The sequence below is a fragment of the Podarcis bocagei genome (genome assembly GCF_964188305.1).
Source record: "Podarcis bocagei genome assembly, chromosome: 18".
In the NCBI taxonomy this organism is placed as follows: Eukaryota; Metazoa; Chordata; class Lepidosauria; order Squamata; family Lacertidae; genus Podarcis; species Podarcis bocagei.
In genome coordinates this window covers 5,821,086-5,839,649 of record NC_138144.1, presented here as the reverse complement: position 1 = coordinate 5,839,649, position 18,564 = coordinate 5,821,086, and the positions used below count along the sequence as shown (strand labels likewise).

The window sequence follows — 18,564 nt, the reverse complement described above, 5'->3', positions numbered from 1 at the left end:
AAAATCCCATTTTGCCTTCTCCAAGGGTGCATTAGCTAAAAACCATTAACTTGAGCTCTTGAGCAAATGTATAACAGGAACACAGCTGTATAAACAAAGCTCTCTCCTTTATCAGTCCATGACGCCTAATGAATGGCCTTGCCAGTTCAAAAGTGGAGCAGGCATGACACATCTGGGTCTTATCTTACATCCTGACCACACTGACGCACAGACCATGTCAGCCCCCCAGGAACGGCGCCAGGAGTGCTCTTAGAGTTGGTGACCTTCTTACCCCAAGATAAGGAATACAGGAACAGGAACACCCTTTTATGGTTAAGAGTACAGGAGCAGGAACATCTGTGATGTCAACTTACATGTATAAGCTTACATGTCTGGATTCCTGGGGAAGAGGGGAGAGGGTGCCTGGAGGTTATATATACTGCATGGAATCTCTCATTTCTTTGGACTTGCTGTGGACTGACCACGCAAGTGCCTTCTGCTATCCGGAGAGCAGAATAAACTCTTTCTCTGAACCGAAACCTTGGTGTCATTTGACTTCCTTCCTCCCGTCCAGGAGCAACGCTCACCCAACCGATCGGTAAACTCCAATAAGGCTATAGCACTGCTTACCACACCCCTTATGCTCTGCTTTCAAGAATTCTGCACCAAGGTTACTCCCTCCCAACACTCAGCAATAGAACTCTTCTTCAACCTGTATAAATTACGTAAATTAAACCATTTCTCTTACCTTCCCTATTTTGTTTTTTTTTCCTGCAAGCTGTAAGGAACCACAGCAGGAACTGACCCATCCAGCCACTCTGGAAGTGGCATTTAGTAATTCCTCTTGCAGGTGAAATTTGCTATTTCTTGCTTGGAAGCTTGCTTTAACAACAAAGGGTTATCTCCAATGCCCGTCCTAATTTTAGCAGACCCGCCGAAATTAATGGGCACAGCTCAGTTAGGTTCATTAACTTCAATGGGTCTGCTCTAGCATTGGAAAAGACCCCAAACCTAAAAGGCGAGATATTTTGAAAGTATGATTCTGCAGCCAATTCAGCCGTTCACTCTCCTGTGTTCTACAACTGACAGTCAAAACACTCCTCTTTCTTATCAGACAGGAACATCTTTATTTCACGGTTTCCAAAAACAGAATGATGCTTCAGACAGTATTTCGGCAGTTTCATCCTCTAATCTGGATTCCGCCTGGATAAAGCAGTTTGGAATTAAGTCTGCTCCAGTTTTTTAAAAAACAGGAATAATCTGAAACTCACGCAGACACCCACAACCTACTGTGCTCCAAAAAGCCAAGATTCTCTTCCACTAACCTAAGTAGAGAGAAAAAGAGAGACGCAGGGAGGAACACAGAATTCGGAAGTCCCATGAGAAGGCGTGGCCAAAACAGCCAACCGGCACTCACAGAGTGCCCTGTTGCATTTTGGAATTTGCCAATTCAGTAGCAGGAGTGGCGAGCGAGTGGAAAATCAAGAGGACAGTGACATGTGAAGAAACGGCATCTTTGCACCTGTGTGTGTGCAGGTTTTTGAGCCACGCTGTCACCTGCAGCCTTGGAAGAAAATCTGTGCTTTCTCAAACTGGCCTGCAAGGCACTGCTAAACGGAAGCCTCTATGATGAATTTGTCAAAGGGCGGGGGGGGGGGGGAGAAGACAGGATAGATGACAGATGAGAGAGAGAGAGGCTGACCTGCCTTGCTTCTCCATACTTTGTCGCTCAATTGCTGCCCAAGGTAGTTGCTGGCACTAAGAGCTGGTTGCAGAATTGACTGTGCTGCTTCAGATACCACTCTGAATGCTTCCCCTTGCCTAGTAAGCTAGGTAGCCAGTGTCCTCCCTACTCCCCTGCGGGGTGTGTTTTCTACCTGCGGAGAGGTTTTTTGGTTTTGCTTTTTTTTTAAAAGACATAAAAAGACCAACGGCACCATCCGCCCAATAACACAGCATTTGAGAAATGGAAATGCAAAACTGCTCAGCTAGTTTTGCACACACCAATGCGCTGCCTCTCCTCCTGATAGGGTTGAGACCAGTCTTGTGTTCAGGAGAATGAGATGGTAGGATTCTTTCAGGGGAACGCTTAGGGGGCAGTGGGACACAAACCACACAAGGAGTTTTGGCTAGGCCGAGGCTGAAAGGCCAACAACCCAGCGTTCTAGCCAGGCACTCTGATATCTTTGAAGCAGTGCATGAGAGAATTATACTGTGCAGAAGCTGACCCATATCAGCACAGTAACACTTCTTGAAAGGCCTCTCTATCGCAGCTGGAGAGGGTGGCGAACCAGCAACTATCGTAAGCAGCAGCGTCCCAGGAAGGGAGGCACAACGGTGACAAAAAAGAAAAGAGAGCTGGGAAAACTCACCTAACACAACTCAGAATGGAGGCAAAATCAAAGCTGGATGCCCTGCCAGGGCAACATAAGGAGAGAAGCCCAGCAGGATTTTACAATAGAGAAAGAGAACCTTTGGCCCTCCTAGATGTTGCTCAACTACAAATCCCATCAGCCCCAATGGCCAACGGCCCACATTGATGGAATCTGTAGTTCTGCAACATCTGGAGCAGCAAGTGATCACTACGCCTTGTTTGAAATGCAAAACAGTCCAGACCCTGCAGAAACAGAATTCGACAGGCAGCACCCTTGAAATCTGAAGCCACGGACCACCACAACCCTGGGGTGATTTAAGCACAATCTTTCTCTTCTCCCCCCCCCCCTTCCTCCTCCCCCCCCCCCAGGAAGAGAGAGAAACTCTAAATAAAGAAGTTTGACAAGGATGAATGGCATTTTCTTTTCATTAAAAAACAACCCTTTATATATTCATTTCACGTCTGTTGAAATCACAAGAGTAAAAGGGGCAGGGTGGGTGGGTGGGGAGAGACTGGACAGAGAGTGGGGGAAATCAAAAACAGGGAACCAATACAAACATACATCGGTTGTGGGGCTGCCCCAGAAGTTCATAATCCTCCAAGGAGCGATAAGAGGACTGGGAAATGGGAGGGAGAGGAAGAGAAGAGGGACCAGGGAGGAAGGGATATGACTTAGGAACAAGCTTCCCCAACCAGGTGCCCTCCAGGCACTGGAGGACTCCAACTCCCATGAGCCCCCAGCTAGCAGGGCCAACGGCCACGGGAGATGGGAGCAGAGGTCTAGGAAACGAAACGGATCCCGCACTCTGGGGGGCACCAAGTCAGGGAAGACCGGCCTAGAACGTCATCTACTGTGTGGCTTGGAAAAGCATCTCTGAAAGACAGGGCAAGGCAGAGACTTCGCCTCCCCGGGGGCTGCAAGCGTCACAACCCGTCCGGCGCTGCTTCTTCGCAGGGGCCTCCCCCCCCTCGGTTTCAGCTCCCGTCATCTTCCTCCACGGAGTCCGACTCCATGTGGATCGTCTCCCGTTCTGCTCCTGCCCGCTCCGTCGCAGAATAGTCTTGCGTTCTGCAGTAGCACAGAGAGGAAGGGGTTGGGAGACAAGGTGGGACGAGAACGATCTTCTACCACCCCGAGGCAGGAAAACCAAGGTTTGGGGGGCAGGGGGACCCCTGAGGCGGCTCCGGGGCCCGAGTTAGGTGGGCCAGGAGCCTGACTCTGGATAATGCAGACTCCTCTGATTCTAATAAGGGTCTTTCCCTGACCCTTGGAAAAATAACCTCATTCCGACTTCTGCCCAAGGCATGCAAGTTTGTCCAATTCTAAATTCCAAAATTGGGTTATATGGACTGCAGGGATTTTCTTTTAACACTCCCCACCCTGGGAAATTTCCCTGACTGCAGCACTTTTCAGTGGCAGCCTCTGGGGTGTGGCGGCACGTCACCTCCTAAGCAGCACAACCAAACCCACAAGAAAGGCCAGAAAGATCCCCTACTCGTTGTGGGTGTCTTTGGGGGAAGCCCCTCCCTTGACGTCCCCGGAAGTCCAATCTTCATCTCCGTCCTTGTTCTCTGTCACACCTTCACCTTTCTGGGCTCCCGACTCCCCATTCACAGGAGCTGGGAGGTCTGGGGAAGAAAAGAGATGTCAACCCCCAGGGGCAAGAGAACAGGAAGAGGTAATCAGTTGCCAGGAGTGTGGGCCAGCAATTAAAAAAAACACGGCGTCAGTGAAGTCAACTCTTTATTCAAACAAACCAAAACAGTGCAGACCGAGTAATCACAGCAACTCGTAGGTCTTGCCCCAATGAGGCAGTTGTGAGGACTTCCCACCACTCTCTAAGGCTCCTCCTCCCCAAGGTCTTTCCCAAGCAGTTGCAAATTGCGCCTGCACACAACCAGCCTCTGCTCTGCTTTTAGTTTTGCTGTGTGTTCTAGGAGACCAGGGTCACGGGCGTAGCCAGGGGGCGAAGCTACACCCCCTAAATCAAGTAAATATAAAAATACCTGACTAATGGACCAGACATGTTGCAGATAAATTGGTTCTGCCCCATCTAACATCCTACTCCCCCTAACATAAATCTTGGCTATGCCCATACCAGAGGGGAGGGGAGTTGGGTCACAGCTGGAGGGGGAAACTCTTTGGATTCTTCAGTGGCCGAACTCCTCTCTGCCTCTTGGCCTCAAGTCTGAACTGCTCTCTGCCACAGCCTCTTCCTGCTCAGTAAACCCTGTTGCCTCTTCAATTTCTGGCACCTCCTCTTCTCATTCTTCTCCCTCTTCTCTCTCTGACAGCTCACCATCATCATCCCACAAAAAGGTAAAGGACCCCCGGGTGGTTAAGTCCAGTCAAAGGCGACTATGGGGTTGCGGCGCTCATCTCGCTTTCAGGCTGAGAGAGCCAGCATTTGTCCACAGACAGCTTTCCGGGTCATGTGGCCAGCAGGACTAAACAGCTTCTGGCGCAACGGAACACAGGGATGGAAGCCAGAGCGCACAGATACGCCGTTTACCTTCCCGCAGCAGTACCTATTTATTTACATGCACTGGCGTGCTTTTGAATTGCTAGGTTGGCAGGAGCTGGGACAGAGCAATGGGAGCTCACTCAATTGCTAGGATTTGAGCCGCCGACCTTCCGATCGGCAAATCCAAGAGGCTTAGTGGTTTAGACCACAATGTCACCCGCATCCCTATCATCATCCCACAACCACTCCCCCTGGCTTTGAGCCTTCTTCCCATGGGGTTTCCCCAGCTGGTGACTCCCACCCACTCCCTCTGCTTCCAGCCAGTCCCTGACATCTGTTATAAAAAGATTAAGAAGAAGAAGAGGAGGAGTTTGGATTTGATATCCCGCTTTATCACTACCCTAAGGAGTCTCAAAGCGGCCAACATTCTCCTTTCCCTTCCTCCCCCACAACAAACACTCTGTGAGGTGAGTGGGGCTGAGAGACTTCAAAGAAGTGTGACTGGCCCAAGGTCACCCAGCAGCTGCAGGTGGAGGAGCGGGGAATCGAACCCGGTTCCCCAGATTACGAGTCCACCGCTCTTAACCACTACACCACACTAAGCTCCTCCCAGTTCCTCCACCACTTCCCACTTGGGTTACCTGGCTGTGAAGGATTGAGGAAGGCTGATTGAAGAAAGTGGGATCAATCTCCGAGTCCCTTCCCTGCCTGTCCCTCCCTCCCAGCCAACCCCAGCCCCACTCAAAGAGCGTCTCTCTTGCCCCCAGCTTCTTACCAGCACTCGTCTCTTCCTCGCCTGTCTCATTCTGCCTTTCTCCTTCAGGCAGCTTCTCCTTGCCTTTGTCACCCTCCCCTTTGTCCTTCTCCGAATCAGTCCTGTTGACTTTCTGGTTCGCCCCGACCTTTGGCCCCAGGACGCGGGACTTCAGGCATGTGTAGACCTCGGCTGCCTTCTCCATCACTTCTTTGTTGGCCTTGTAACGCCGAATCTTATTACAAACAAACACGGCGTTTTAGACGCTTTCAAATTAGGCACGGTAGTGTAGATATAAAATGTAAAAGACAGTGGTACCTATTTATCTACTTGCGCTGGCGTGCTTTCGAACTGCTAGGTTGGCAGGAGCAGGGACCGAGCAACAGGAGCTCACCCCGTCGCGGGGATTCGAACCGCCAACCTACCAATCGGTAAGCCCAAGAGGCTCAGTGGTTTAGACCACAGTGCCACCCGCGTCCTCACGGCTGTGCACAAGTAGTGGGGCCTCCCCAGTCCCACCCACCCCACCCTCCTACCTTTTTCAGAGTGGCCACGACGTTTGTGTGTTTCTGGAGGATCTGAGAGGTGACCTGCAGGCTGCCCAGTTCTTCCAACGCACTCAGACACCTCTTGACATCCTAGAGAAACAGGATTTTGGGCACAGTGACCATTTGGCCCACCGGAGCTTACACAAAAACTGCTTACACAGAATAATTATGATAACGACAATAACAACAATAATTGTTCCAAAAGGACTGGGGCAAATTTATACTCTATATGAAAGAAAATTGCAAACAGTTGAATACGTTTGTAGGTTTAAGCTGAAATGTTTGGTAATGGGAAATTAAGGAGCTGATTTACTTATAAATAGGTGATTGTTAAAAGATTGATTTAAGGTAAAAAAGTGAACTTAGGAATGTGGAGAAATTGGTAGCGAGATACGGAAGTCTGTTAGAGGGAAGGAAGGATGTTGATGCTTTATTTAAGCAATGTCTTAAGTTATTTTTTGATACTGAAATGTAATAAAATATGGAAAACTTAATAAAAATTATATTAAAAAAAGAACAACAATAATGGTAATGGTGATGATTAGCCGCCCATCTAACTGGGTTGCTCCAGCTGCTTTTGATAGCTCCCGACAAAATATTTGAAACACCATAAAACATCAAACATTAAAAACTTCCCCATACAGGACTGACTTCAGATGTCTTCTAAAAGTTGTATAGTTACTCATCTCCTTGACATTTGTTGGGAGGACGTTCCACAGGGAGGGTGCCACTACTAAAAAGACCTTCTGCCTGGTTCCCTGTAACTTGGCTTCTCGCAGCGAGGGAACCACCAGAAGGCCCTCGGCGCTGGACCTCAGTGTCAGGGCAGAACAATGGGGGTGGAGACGCTCCTTCAGTTAGACACTGAAGGAGTGTCAACACAAGGGGGCTTGTGAAGAAGGCGCAGCAGAGACTGTACTTTTTGAGAATACTAAGGAAAAACCATCTTCCACAGAAACTGCTGCTTGCCTTCTATCACTGTGCCATTGAGAGCGTGCTCACTTATGGCTTATGTGTGTGGTACGGAAGCTGTACTACCCGGAACAGGTTGGGGTTGTGCAGAGTTGTTAAGGCAGCAGAGAGCATTGTTGGCTGCCCACTCTCCACCTTAGAGCAGATTTATGCCACAAGGTGCCATAGGAAGGCACTGGACATAGTAAAAGATCCATCGCATCCTGGTCACTGTCTCTTCGAGCTCTTGCCGTCAGGACGGAGATACAGGACGATGAAGACAAGAACGAGCCGTCTTAAGAACAGCTTCTTCTCCAGAGCGATCTCGGCCCTGAATGGGAAGCCCGGACTTTGAAAGTCATCTAAGCTCCCTTGCTGTATTATACTGTATTGTTTAATTAGTGTTTTTATGGAGCAGTCAAGTAATTTCGTTGTCCCCGAAGGGGGCAATGACAATAAAGATATTATTATATTATTATATTATTATTACACTGTTTATACCATTAGAAGCATCACCTGGGGGTGTCCTGTTTCTCAGCCTGTACCAACTGTGCAGGTGGAAACTGAGGAGGGTTGTATTTCTGGATATTCCACTGCAGTTCAGTGGATTGGAGAAGGGGGAAACAGTGGAACAAGAGACCCGTCCCCTCGGCTCCAGGACTGGGGGGACCTGCGGCCCTCCACTTGTGGATGCACCTACAACTGCCATCAGCCCCAATCAGCATGTCTAACAGTCAGGAATGGCAGGGGTTGGAATCCTGCACCATTTGGACAGCAAAAGGACCCCCACACCTGCCTCAGGTGGGCATCACAGAAGAGTTTTCCAGCAGCAGAAAAGGCAAGCAAATCCTAAAGGCGGGCAGGAACCTGCAGGCAAGCCCGGGACTTGTAAGGAGAGCTTTCCGGGGGGGAAACAGGCTCAAAGGAGAGAGGGGCTCCAGCTTACCGGATTGTCGACTTTCAGAGCAAACTTGATCTCGCTGTGCAACTTCTGGAGTTTCTCCTCGATCGTGGGTTCTGCAGACAGCGCAAAGGTTTTTTGAAAGCCGGGAAAAGCATGTCACTTCCTCGCCTACCAACCCCATCACCAAAGCAAACTCATGCTCCAGTCACATATCCCTTTTCCAGCCGGTTTTTTGTTTTTTACCTTTTTTCTTCTCCACCCTCCTTTCAGGGAGCACCTCTGACTTTTTCCGGCCTCGTTCTGCTTTCAAAGCTCTAGAGACAGAAGAAAAAGAAGGTAAGAAGCAGGCTGTGTCTACTCCATGACTGGGGGGAAACCTGCAAACGGGCAACCCAAAATGTCAAGGCGTGAAGCTAGTTGGTTTGACTACTGCAACGTGCAGTAGGCTGCCCTTGAAGGTGGTCCAGAAACTGGAGCTAACAAAGAACTGGCTGCAAGACTCTAAACTGGGACTGCTCTTGCTGGGCACATTCCTTGCCAATAATAATAATAATAATAATAATAATAATAATAATAATAATAATAAATAATTTTATTTATATCCCGCCCTCCCCGGCCGAAGCCGGGCTCAGGGCGGCTAACAACAATCAAAATAGTCCAACATTCTAAAACATTCATTATAAAATTAATTAAATCAAATTAAAATCAAATTAATGGCAACCATCAAGCAAAATTTTGTGCAGATTGCCAGAGGAGGGGGTCAGGCTGCGCCCTGACAAAAGGCCTGGTGGAACAGAAAGGACTTCACTTGTCACCAAACTGTTTCCAAGCCCGATTCAAGACCCAGGCGCTGAACTTTAAGGATCTGAATGATATGGATGGGCCCATAAATAGGCAAGGGAAAGTTGCACTGACAAATTCAGTTCTCAGTGTGTTCGGAGGAAAGGTAAGCTTAATGCTTGGCACTAGTTTTCTCTCCCAGCTCACTACAGAAGCTCTCCCTAGGTATGTTGTGGGCTGCCCTGAAATTTACGGATGAAGGGTGGCACACTAAAATGAGGAAGAGAAAAGTTGCCCCAAGCAGTTTAATCAAACTACATTGAACCTCCCTCCTCAAAGCATGTTGGGAACTGACTCAGGTATACTAGGCTGAGGTATACGGCTTCAGCCCAGTAGACCTGTAGGAGCGTCTCTACCCCCATTGTTCAGCCCAGACAACTGAGGTCCAGCTCTGATGGCCTTCTGGTTGTTCCCTCCCTGCGAGAAGTGAGGTTACAGGGAACCAGGCAGAGGGCCTTCTCGGTGGTGGCACCCTCCCTGTGGAACGCCCTCCCATCAGATGTCAAGGAAATAAGCAACTATCTGACTTTTAGGAGACATCTGAAGGCAGCCCTGTTTATGGAAGTTTTTAATGTCTGATGTTCTATTATGTTTTTAATATTCTGTTGGGAGCCGCCCAGAGTGGCTGGCGAAATCCAGGTAGATGGGCGGGGTATAAATAATAAATTTATGATTATTATGATTATATAACCTGTTCCGGGTCTTCTCTTCTCCTTGGCCCCTCTTCTCCTTTTGACTCTGTTTCCTCGAGATCTCGGAGGACTGCTGCTTCTTCAGGGGCTTTTTCACCTGGAGGGGGGAAGAAAACGAGAATGTCACAAGATAGGCTATCACATCCCAGTGAAAAACCTCCCAGGCTTCCCCTGCTCTTTGATCTTTGCAGGGCTATGGTAAAATAGCTGCTTTCCTATGTACAAGATCAAGACTGTAATGCCTCAAAGGACCGCCACTCCCTCTATGAACTAGCTCAGACACTTCCGTCGTCATCTGAGGCCCAGCCAGGGAAGGCAAGAGAACGGGCCTTTTCAGTGGTCTCACTACAGGGACGCGGGTGGCGCTGTGGGTTAAACCACAGAGCCTAGGACCTGCCGATCAGAAGGTCAGCGGTTCGAATCCCCGCGGCGGGGTGAGCTCCCGTTGCTCGGTCCCTGCTCCTGCCAACCTAGCAGTTCAAAAGCACATCAAAGTGCAAGTAGATAAATAGGTACCACTCCGGTGGGAAGGTAAACGGCGTTTCTGTGCGCTACTCTGGTTCGCCAGAAGCGGCTTAGTCATGCCGGCCACATGACCCGGAAGCTGTACACCGGCTCCCTCGGCCTGTAAAGCGAGATGAGAACCGCAACCTCAGAGTCAGTCACAACTGGACCTAATGGTCAGGGGTCCCTTTACCTTATTATTATTCTTATTATTAGATGAAGTTCAGCCTGGCCCCTTTCCCAGGGTGCTCCCATCCCTGCCGTGCCAGCTCACCTCTTTCTCCACTTCTGAGTCGGAAGACGATGGGGCCTTGGGCCGCCCCTTCTTGCTCTTCTTGGGGACCTCGTTGTCCACACTGCTGTCGCTGTCTGAGTGCTCCACCTCCCCCTTCTCGGCCTTCTCCTTTTTCCGCTCCTTCTCTTCCCGCTCCTGCTCCCGGAGGCGACGTAGCTCCTCCTCCTGCTCGCGCTTCCGCTTCTCCTCCAGCTCCCGGCGGCGCTCCTCGTCGCGGCGCTTCCACTCACTGATGCGGTCCACGTCGCTGTCACTGTCGCTGGGAGGGGAAGCAGGCAAGGAAAGAGACAATAAATGACTGTGGGCGAATCGGGGTGCGAGCTCCCGGCTACTCCCGAGCGCCAGACTTGTTAAAAAGATTGAACGGTGCCTTGATGTGGCGACCGCGGCAAGCCACATCATTGAATGTCCTGCATAAATGCTACCAGTCTGTCCTTTATTTCAGTTGCCTCCACTGCTTGGTCGCTAGCTCAGAGAGGGCTGAGAGGTAAGAGGTGAACTTGTTCAGACAGAGAGAGCGGAAAGATATACATTTGTGGCCGCATATATGTGAGTGTGCATTTTCTTCCTCTAATCTGGATTCCGCCTGGATAAAGCAGTTTGGAATTAAGTCTGCTTTAGTTGTTAAAATAACAGCAATACAGCGGTACCTCAGGTTACATGCGCTTCAGGTTACAGACTCTGCTAACCCAGAAATAGTACCTCGGGTTAAGAACTTTGCTTCAGGATGAGAACAGAAATCGTGCTCCAGCAGCGCAGTGGCAGCAGGAGGCCCCATTAGCTAAAGTGGTGCTTTAGGTTAAGAACAGTTTCAGGTTAAGAACGGACCTCCAGAACGAATTAAGTACTTAACCCGAGGCACCACTGTTATCTGAAACTCACACAGACACCCACACCCTACTGTGCTCCAAAAAGCCAAGACTCTCTTCCACTAACCTAAGGAGAGAGAAAAAGAGAGACGCACAGAGGAACACAAAATTCGTAAGTCCCATGAGAAGGCGTGACCCAAGCTTCCTCAACCACGACCCTTGTTTTTGAGACTACAATTCCCAGCATCCCTGACCACTGGTCCTGCTAGCTAGGGATCATGGGAGTTGTAGGCCAAAAAAAACATCCGGAGGGCCGAGATTAAGGAAGCCTGGCATGGCCACAACAGCCAACCGGCACTCACAGAGTGCCCTGTTGCATTTTGGAATTTGCCAAATCAGTAGCAGGAGTGGCGAGCGAGTGGAAAATCAACAAGACAGTGACATGTGAAGAAATGGCATCTTTGCACCTGTGTGTGAAGGCTTTTGAGCCACGCTGTCACCCGCAGCTTGGGGGGAGGGGCGGGGGGCAGGAAGAAAAACCTGTGCTTTCTCAAACTGGCCTGCAAGGCACTGCTAAACGGAAGCCTCTATGATGCATTTGTCAAAGGGCGGGGGGGAGGAGACAGGATGGATGAGAGAATAATAATAATAATAATAATAATATTAATAATAATAATAATAATAATAATTTATTTGTACCCCACCCATCTGGCCGGGTCTCCCCAGCCACTCTGGGCAGCTTCCAACAAAGATTAAAAATACATTAAAATGTTACACATTAAAAACTTCCACGAGCCTTCAGATGTCTTCTAAATGTCAGGTAGTTGTTTATCTCTTTGACATCTGGTGGGAGGGCGTTCCACAGGGCAGGCGCCACTACCAAGAAGGCCCTCTGCCTGGTTCCCTGTAGCTTTGCTTCTCACAGTGAGGGAACTGCCAGAAGGCCCATGGAGCTAGACCTCAGTGTCCAGGCAGAACGCTGGGGGTGGAGATGCTCCTCCAGGTATACTGGGCTGAGGCCGTTGAGGGCTTTAAAGGTCAACACCAACATTTTGAATTGTGGTCGTAAACGCACAGGCAGGCAGGCAAGAACACTTCCTGACCTGCCTCTCCAGCGCTTCTCCATACTTTGTGAGAGGAAGAGGTGCACTTGTGCAGAGAGAGAGAGTGGAAATATATAACGTACATTTGTGACTGCATATATCTGAGTGTGTGTGTGTGTGTGTGTGTGTGTGTGTGTGTGTGTAAAAGAGAGAAGGGAAAGAGGAATGTTCTCTGTTGTTATCAGACAGCAATAGCACTTAGTGTGTGTGACTAATCACTGTGTGATCTCCACAGTCAGGACCAGCAGGACATAGGGGATTTCCCGACAAGCACAACGTTATCGGGAGGGTCTCCCAAATTCTCTCCCAAATTCTGTGCTATGCCATCGCACTCCCAACAGCTACTTTGCAATTGATGCCCACGGCACCTTCTCTACACTCGAGACGTGCCTGCTAGTCCGAGGAGGTTAGCGGACCCCTGCTCTAGGATCCCGCATTAAGCAGCGATGGCCGCAGTGCTCACGACAGCCCCACCTTCACTCACCTGTCGCTGCTGGAGCTGCTAGGAAGCCTCTCTGCCTTAGGTTTCCTCCCGCGAGGCTTCGGGGGCGGCTTTTCCGCTGCTGCCGGGGGGAGAGGAAGGAGTCGAGAATTAGCTATAGCCATCTCCTAGCCACCCAGTTCCTCAAGTGAAGCAACCCGCCCGCATCCCATGGAGAAAGCTGCAGTCTTTTCCTGTAACTCGGGGAAGGGCATGAGCGACACAGGAACTCGGCTGCGGCGGAGAAGGGAAGCAGGGCCGCTCCTTTTCCTCAAACCCCTTCCATTTGGACTGGGCATTGCAGGTGCCCGAGTTTGCTTCCGTGGCGCTGTGGGTTAAACCACAGAGCCTAGGACTTGCCGATTAGAAGGTCGGCGGTTCGAATCCCCGTGACAGAGTGAGCTCCTGTTGCTCGGTCCCTGCTCCTGCCAACCTAGCAGTTCAAAAGCACGTCAAAGTGCAAGTAGATAATAGGTACCGCTCCGGCGGGAAGGTAAACGGCGTTTCCGTGCGCTGCTCTGGTTCGCCAGAAGCAGCTTAGTCATGCTGGCCACATGACCCGGAAGCTGTATGCTGGCTCCCTCAGCCAGTAAAGTGAGATGAGTGCCGCAACCCCAGAGTCGGTCACAACTGGACCTAACGGTCAGGGGTCCCTTTACTCTACTCTTCCCTTTGCATCGTGCATGTAGACCATTAAGCTTGAGAGGGAACGATCTGTCTTATTGATGTAAAAATGCTTCCAATGTGCGAGGGAACCAGCGAATAGGAAGCGTCCTGCTAGATCAGTCCAGTCCGGCAAGCCCTCAGCTTACACAGGGGTTACGTTCTGGGGGCCGCGCCTACAGCCAAAATTGCGTATAGTCAAAACACATTGGGTGCAATGTGCCCAAGCCTTTTTCCTCGGGCGCCTGGTCTCTTTCCACCCTCTTTTCTAATTTTATTTTTTTTGCCAAGTGCATAAAGCTGGATGTGTGCAAGTTGTGGGCTTACTGTTCCCTGTTTCTAGTGCCTCTAGTCGTCCCGCAAACAGGGAGAGAAACAGTCGTCCTGCATCAAATGGCACTCAGGTGTCTACTGACGCACACACTTGCTTACACAAGCATTCTCTTGATCCCTCGAGAAGGATCTCCTGGTTTTAGCCTTATTCTTACCATACAGTTCTATGGTGCATTTGGGATTTCATACTTTGCAAACAGCTCAGAAGACAGCCTAGGCATTAGGCAGTATGTAAATCAATAAACAGAAGCAGCAGCCGTAGTGCTTGTATAGTAGCAATGATAACAGGTTATTTACTTCTGAGTTTTCCATCTGTTTTTTACGCACCAGAAGGTATGTAATCTCCTCCTTTTTCCCTCACAAGGACAAATGTGCCCGATGAACTCATGGCATGCTACAGCAGACCCAGGGGGCAATATTCATTGCGCTTGCCCTCCCCAGATCTGCTTCAGAGGGTTGGGAGGGCCCACAGAACGGGGGGGGGGGCAGGAGAGGGGAAATGTTTTGTCATGCAAGAAGAAATCTTTGTCAGGAAAGGAATAGGTTGCTTGGCAATACAATGGAAGGAATATAAGAAACGATCAATTGGCATGCCAATTGACACCCAACCGCACCCAACCTGGAAATGACTTTAAAAATGGCAAAAACAGCCCTAAAAGAGCCCAGAAAAGGCAAAAAAGGCATGAAAGGAGCACCCGGCAATCCCACAAGACTTTGCAAGTGCAATCCTAAGAGCCTTTGCAACAGATCAGTGAAGAGTTGGGAGTCTGAGCAAGGAGGTTTGGAGGGAATGGTTGTGGCAGAGCGTGGCCAGCCTGGTAAGTGCTATTGGGTTTTTTAAGGGGGTTTCCAAGGGTTTCCAGAGGTTCAGAGGGCGTTTGCAGGCTTTTCAAACTGTATTTCCAAATACATGCCATTTCACCGGTGAGCCGTAACCCCCGCATAAATGGGGAGTTGCCTGCACAGCATGGCATTAAAGGCAAATGTTTCACTGGCAGCACAAGGCTTTCCGCTTGCACAATGGAACGTTCACCCGCCCCCCACAAGTCTGCCCGGAAGACTTGACTGACAGCACACATGGAGGAGAGGGCACGAAATCCTGTTGCACAAGCAGGAAGCCTTGTGCGTAAGTGGGACTAGCATGGGCCGCAACCTAACATCCCACAGTTCTCTCTTGCTCAGCAGGGATGTGGAGGTGGGAAGCACGACAAGTCACAGAGCAGCTGCTGGCACTGCTGGGAGCTGAAGTCCCAAACAGCTGGACGTAGCAGCGTGCAAGAGCCAGGTTTAACCCTAACATGGGGGGGGGGGCTGCTGAAGAAGTACCTATTTCATGCCAAGACAGCCAAAGAAGATTTAAGGCATCAACTCACCCTTCGGACAAAAACACACAACACACACCCATAAACGGGCCGAGCTACGGGAAGAAAACCAGGTCGCCTACCCGGCTTCCGTCCCCGGGAGGGCTTCTTGACGGACTCGTCCGAGTTGGAGTCGGAATCAGACTTGGGTGTGGGAGCCTTGGCATTCTCTCTGTCGCCATCGTCGTCCTCCTCCTCTTCCTCCGAATCAGCCTTGGCATCCGAGTCGGAGCCCGATTCGATTTTCTGCCAAGACACAACATGATGCAAGGAGACCCCTACCAGGCCAGAGCATGTGTGTGCCTCCCTGACCAATGATCGATCAGGGCGTGTCCAGAGGAGGGCAACCAAAATGGTCAAAGGCCTGGAAACGATGCCTTATGAGGAACGGCTAAGGGAGCTGGGCATGTTTAGCCTGGAGAAGAGGAGGTTAAGGGGTGATATGATAGCCATGTTCAAATATATAAAAGGATGTCACATAGAGGAGGGAGAAAGGTTGTTTTCTGCTGCTCCAGAGAAGCGGACACGGAGCAATGGAGCCAAACTACAAGAAAGAAGATTCCACCTAAACATTAGGAAGAACTCCCTGACAGTAAGAGCTGTTCGACCGTGGAATTTGCTGCCAAGGAGTGTGGTGGAGTCTCCTTCTTTGGAGGTCTTTAAGCAGAGGCTTGACAACCATATGTCAGGAGTGCTCTGATGGTGTTTCCTGCTTGGCAGGGGGTTGGACTCGATGGCCCTTGTGGTCTCTTCCAACTCTATGATTCTATGATTCTAGGGCACGAAAGGAACAGGGTCAACTTGCCCACCACTCGGCAGCTGTGTTCCAAAATCTCCTGCATCCTAGTTCGACGGACCGCTAACCACTACACCACAGTGGCTTTCCTAGGGTCCTTCTGGGTCATTCCATGCCACGTGCTCCAATGACTTTCACCTTACCATTTTATATTGGTTTCAGTTTCCTAAAAGTAGTATAAGAGAAGTTCCCAAATCTCAGTTTTTAATTTCTTTATCTCACCGTGTTATTGAGTTATGAGGGTTTGAAATTTCAAAAAAAACAACACACCCAAAAAACCTGACAATTTTGGTCCTGCTAGACTACACAAAAACCTTCAAAGCTCTGGCCAGAACTGAGATACAGTCAAACCTCGGTTGTCGAATGTAATCCGTTCCGGAAGAGAGAGATAAAACTTTATTCACATTAGCCAATGGCCATAGCAACAATAAAACATTACAGTACACGCAAAAAAGGAAATTTGATATAAGAGGACAATTTAAAGTCCTGAATCAGCAGTCAGTTAGTGGCTCTTATTCTGATTGCCCCTGCTATGAACCTAGCAACCTTTGCTGTTATCTGCTCATTTTGATCTGATAGAAGAAAGGACATTGGGAATCCGTTCTGGGAGCCCATTTGGCTTCCGAAATGTTTGACAACTGAGGCGCAGCTTCCGACTGGATGAAGCTTCCTGAACTAAGGCAGAAGCTGTGTCAGATGTTCGGCTTCCGGAAAACTTTCAAAAACCGGAACATTTACTTCCGGGGTTTTCGGCGTTTGGGAGCCGAGGTTTGACAGCATTTCAAAACTAAAAATACCAATCTCTTCAAAACTTCATGGGCTTGAATACGGTATGTCACATGATGGACTTTAAATTTTAAATGTAAGTTTTACAAATTTTAAAAGCGATTTTTAAAAATGGAATATGATTTAAAAATCCCCCCAAAAGGATTATTTCATATGTCTAAGAACTCCCTGCCAAATTTCATCTTGGAATCTCAATGAGATCATATTTAAAAATATATATATTTTGCACACCCACGCCTGCCTTACTGGGTTCCATTTAGGATAAATGGGTCTTCTTGGGAGTGAAATGTAACAGAATAAACAATACTTCAAACCATAGCATCAGTTACTTCAGGCATTTCTTTAAAAAAGCTGTTCGATTAAAAGGTTATCTGAAAAGCTGGTCAGGCTTTTCTTTTAAAAACAGGCTCCCAAGTGAGGCCTTTGTATTTAAAGGGCCCTTTACCTTTTTCTTCCAGCCGCCTGCAGCCGCCCTTCGCGGAGCCCTTGGCGGAGGCTTCTTCTCTGGAGTGAAGTCCTGCAAAGGGAGACACAGGAATTTAGGTGTGAGGCCAACACCCCTGACCTGTCACAGGGGAAGAGGGAAATATTCTAGTTTTTTTAAAGCAGTCTACACGGGGACCTTTTAAGCAGGAAAGCCACCTGATTTCGGGCGCGAAACTAGATTCACAGACTGATCAGAACCATTATCCCTACTTGACGGGCATAGAAAATGGGCACAGCTGGGCCTAAAGGCCACGTTCCTCTAGGCAGAGCTCAGGTGCCTACAAGGTAAGCACAGTGCCAATCGCAACAGCAGTAGCTGGCAGTAACACCAGCCTAATTCACAAATTCCCCGCTTCGCAGGGCTGCTTCGCAGGGCTGGACGGGATGACGTCCGGGGTCCCTTCCAACTGCAAACTTCTGGCGGGGGAGAGTTCGGATGCAGGATCGTGCCTCCTGCACCCGCCCCAACCATCCCCCGAAACAGGAGCCACCTTAATACAATAATTAATTAATTATTGTACCTCGCCCATCTGACTGGGTTGCCCTAGCCACTCTAGGAGCCATGGCAATAGGTAAAAGGTAAAGGTAAAGGACCCCTGGACGGTTAAGTCCAGTCAAAGGCGACTATGGGGTTGTGGCGCTCATCTCACTTTTAGGCCGAGGGAGCCGGCGTTTGTCCGCAGAAAGCTTTCCGGGTCATGTGGCCAGCAGGACTGAACTGCTTCTGGTGCACGGAGGACCGTGACAAGTGCCAGAGTGAACGAAAATGACTTTTACCTTCCCACCGCAGTGGTACCTATTTATTTACTTGCACTGGCGTGCTTTTGAACTGCTAGGTTGGCAGGAGCTGGGACAGAGCAACAGGAGCTCACCCCATCGCAGGGATTTGAACCACTGACCTTCTTATCAGCAAGCCCAAGTGCAGGCGTCAGCAACCTAACACCCATGGGCCACAAGCGGCCCATAGGGGTCGTTTAAATCGCCCACGAGCCACCCCTGAACCGAGCCGCCCGCTTGGTGAGTCTCCGCCCACTGCGTTAAACTGGCACAACACGGCACGGGGACTCACTTCTACGCAGACACCAGAAATCACGGAGGCGCACGCTCACGCACAATTCAGCACTCCGCTAGAGTGAACTGGCTGAGGTGAGGTAAACCTTGCCGACCCCTGCCCAAGAGGCTCAGGGATTTAGACCACAGCGCCACCCGCCAGTCATTCATAAGAATACAAAGTCTTACTATCCTCTATTTTTTACTTAACACAATGCCTATACCGGTTGTTTGTAATAAAACCTCTGAGCTGTTTACAATGTACCATATTTTCCCATGTATAAGACGCCTCTTGTTTTTGGGGACTCCAAATCAAGAAAATGGAGGGAGATTGTATCCGTGTGTAAGACGATCCCCAATTTCAAACATATTTTATAAAGAAAAAAAACC

General features: G+C 49.5%; 1 protein-coding gene across 1 annotated transcript in view; it reads right to left on the bottom strand.

Annotated features, from left to right (window-relative positions):
• Positions 1-1,082: 1,082 nt before the first annotated feature.
• The window catches only part of HDGFL2 (HDGF like 2), a 30,338-nt gene continuing 12,856 nt past the window's right edge, over positions 1,083-18,564 (bottom strand). The window contains exons 5-15 of the mRNA XM_081177508.1: positions 17,084-17,203; positions 15,140-15,302; positions 12,703-12,781; positions 10,286-10,565; positions 9,507-9,604; positions 8,219-8,289; positions 8,018-8,088; positions 6,109-6,210; positions 5,594-5,807; positions 3,850-3,982; positions 1,083-3,422 (exon numbers count right to left, since the gene is read on the bottom strand). Of these exons, the coding sequence (XP_081033634.1) occupies positions 3,329-3,422; positions 3,850-3,982; positions 5,594-5,807; positions 6,109-6,210; positions 8,018-8,088; positions 8,219-8,289; positions 9,507-9,604; positions 10,286-10,565; positions 12,703-12,781; positions 15,140-15,302; positions 17,084-17,203 (1,425 nt within the window). The 3' untranslated portion in view covers positions 1,083-3,328. The remainder of the gene's footprint in view (positions 3,423-3,849; positions 3,983-5,593; positions 5,808-6,108; positions 6,211-8,017; positions 8,089-8,218; positions 8,290-9,506; positions 9,605-10,285; positions 10,566-12,702; positions 12,782-15,139; positions 15,303-17,083; positions 17,204-18,564) is intronic.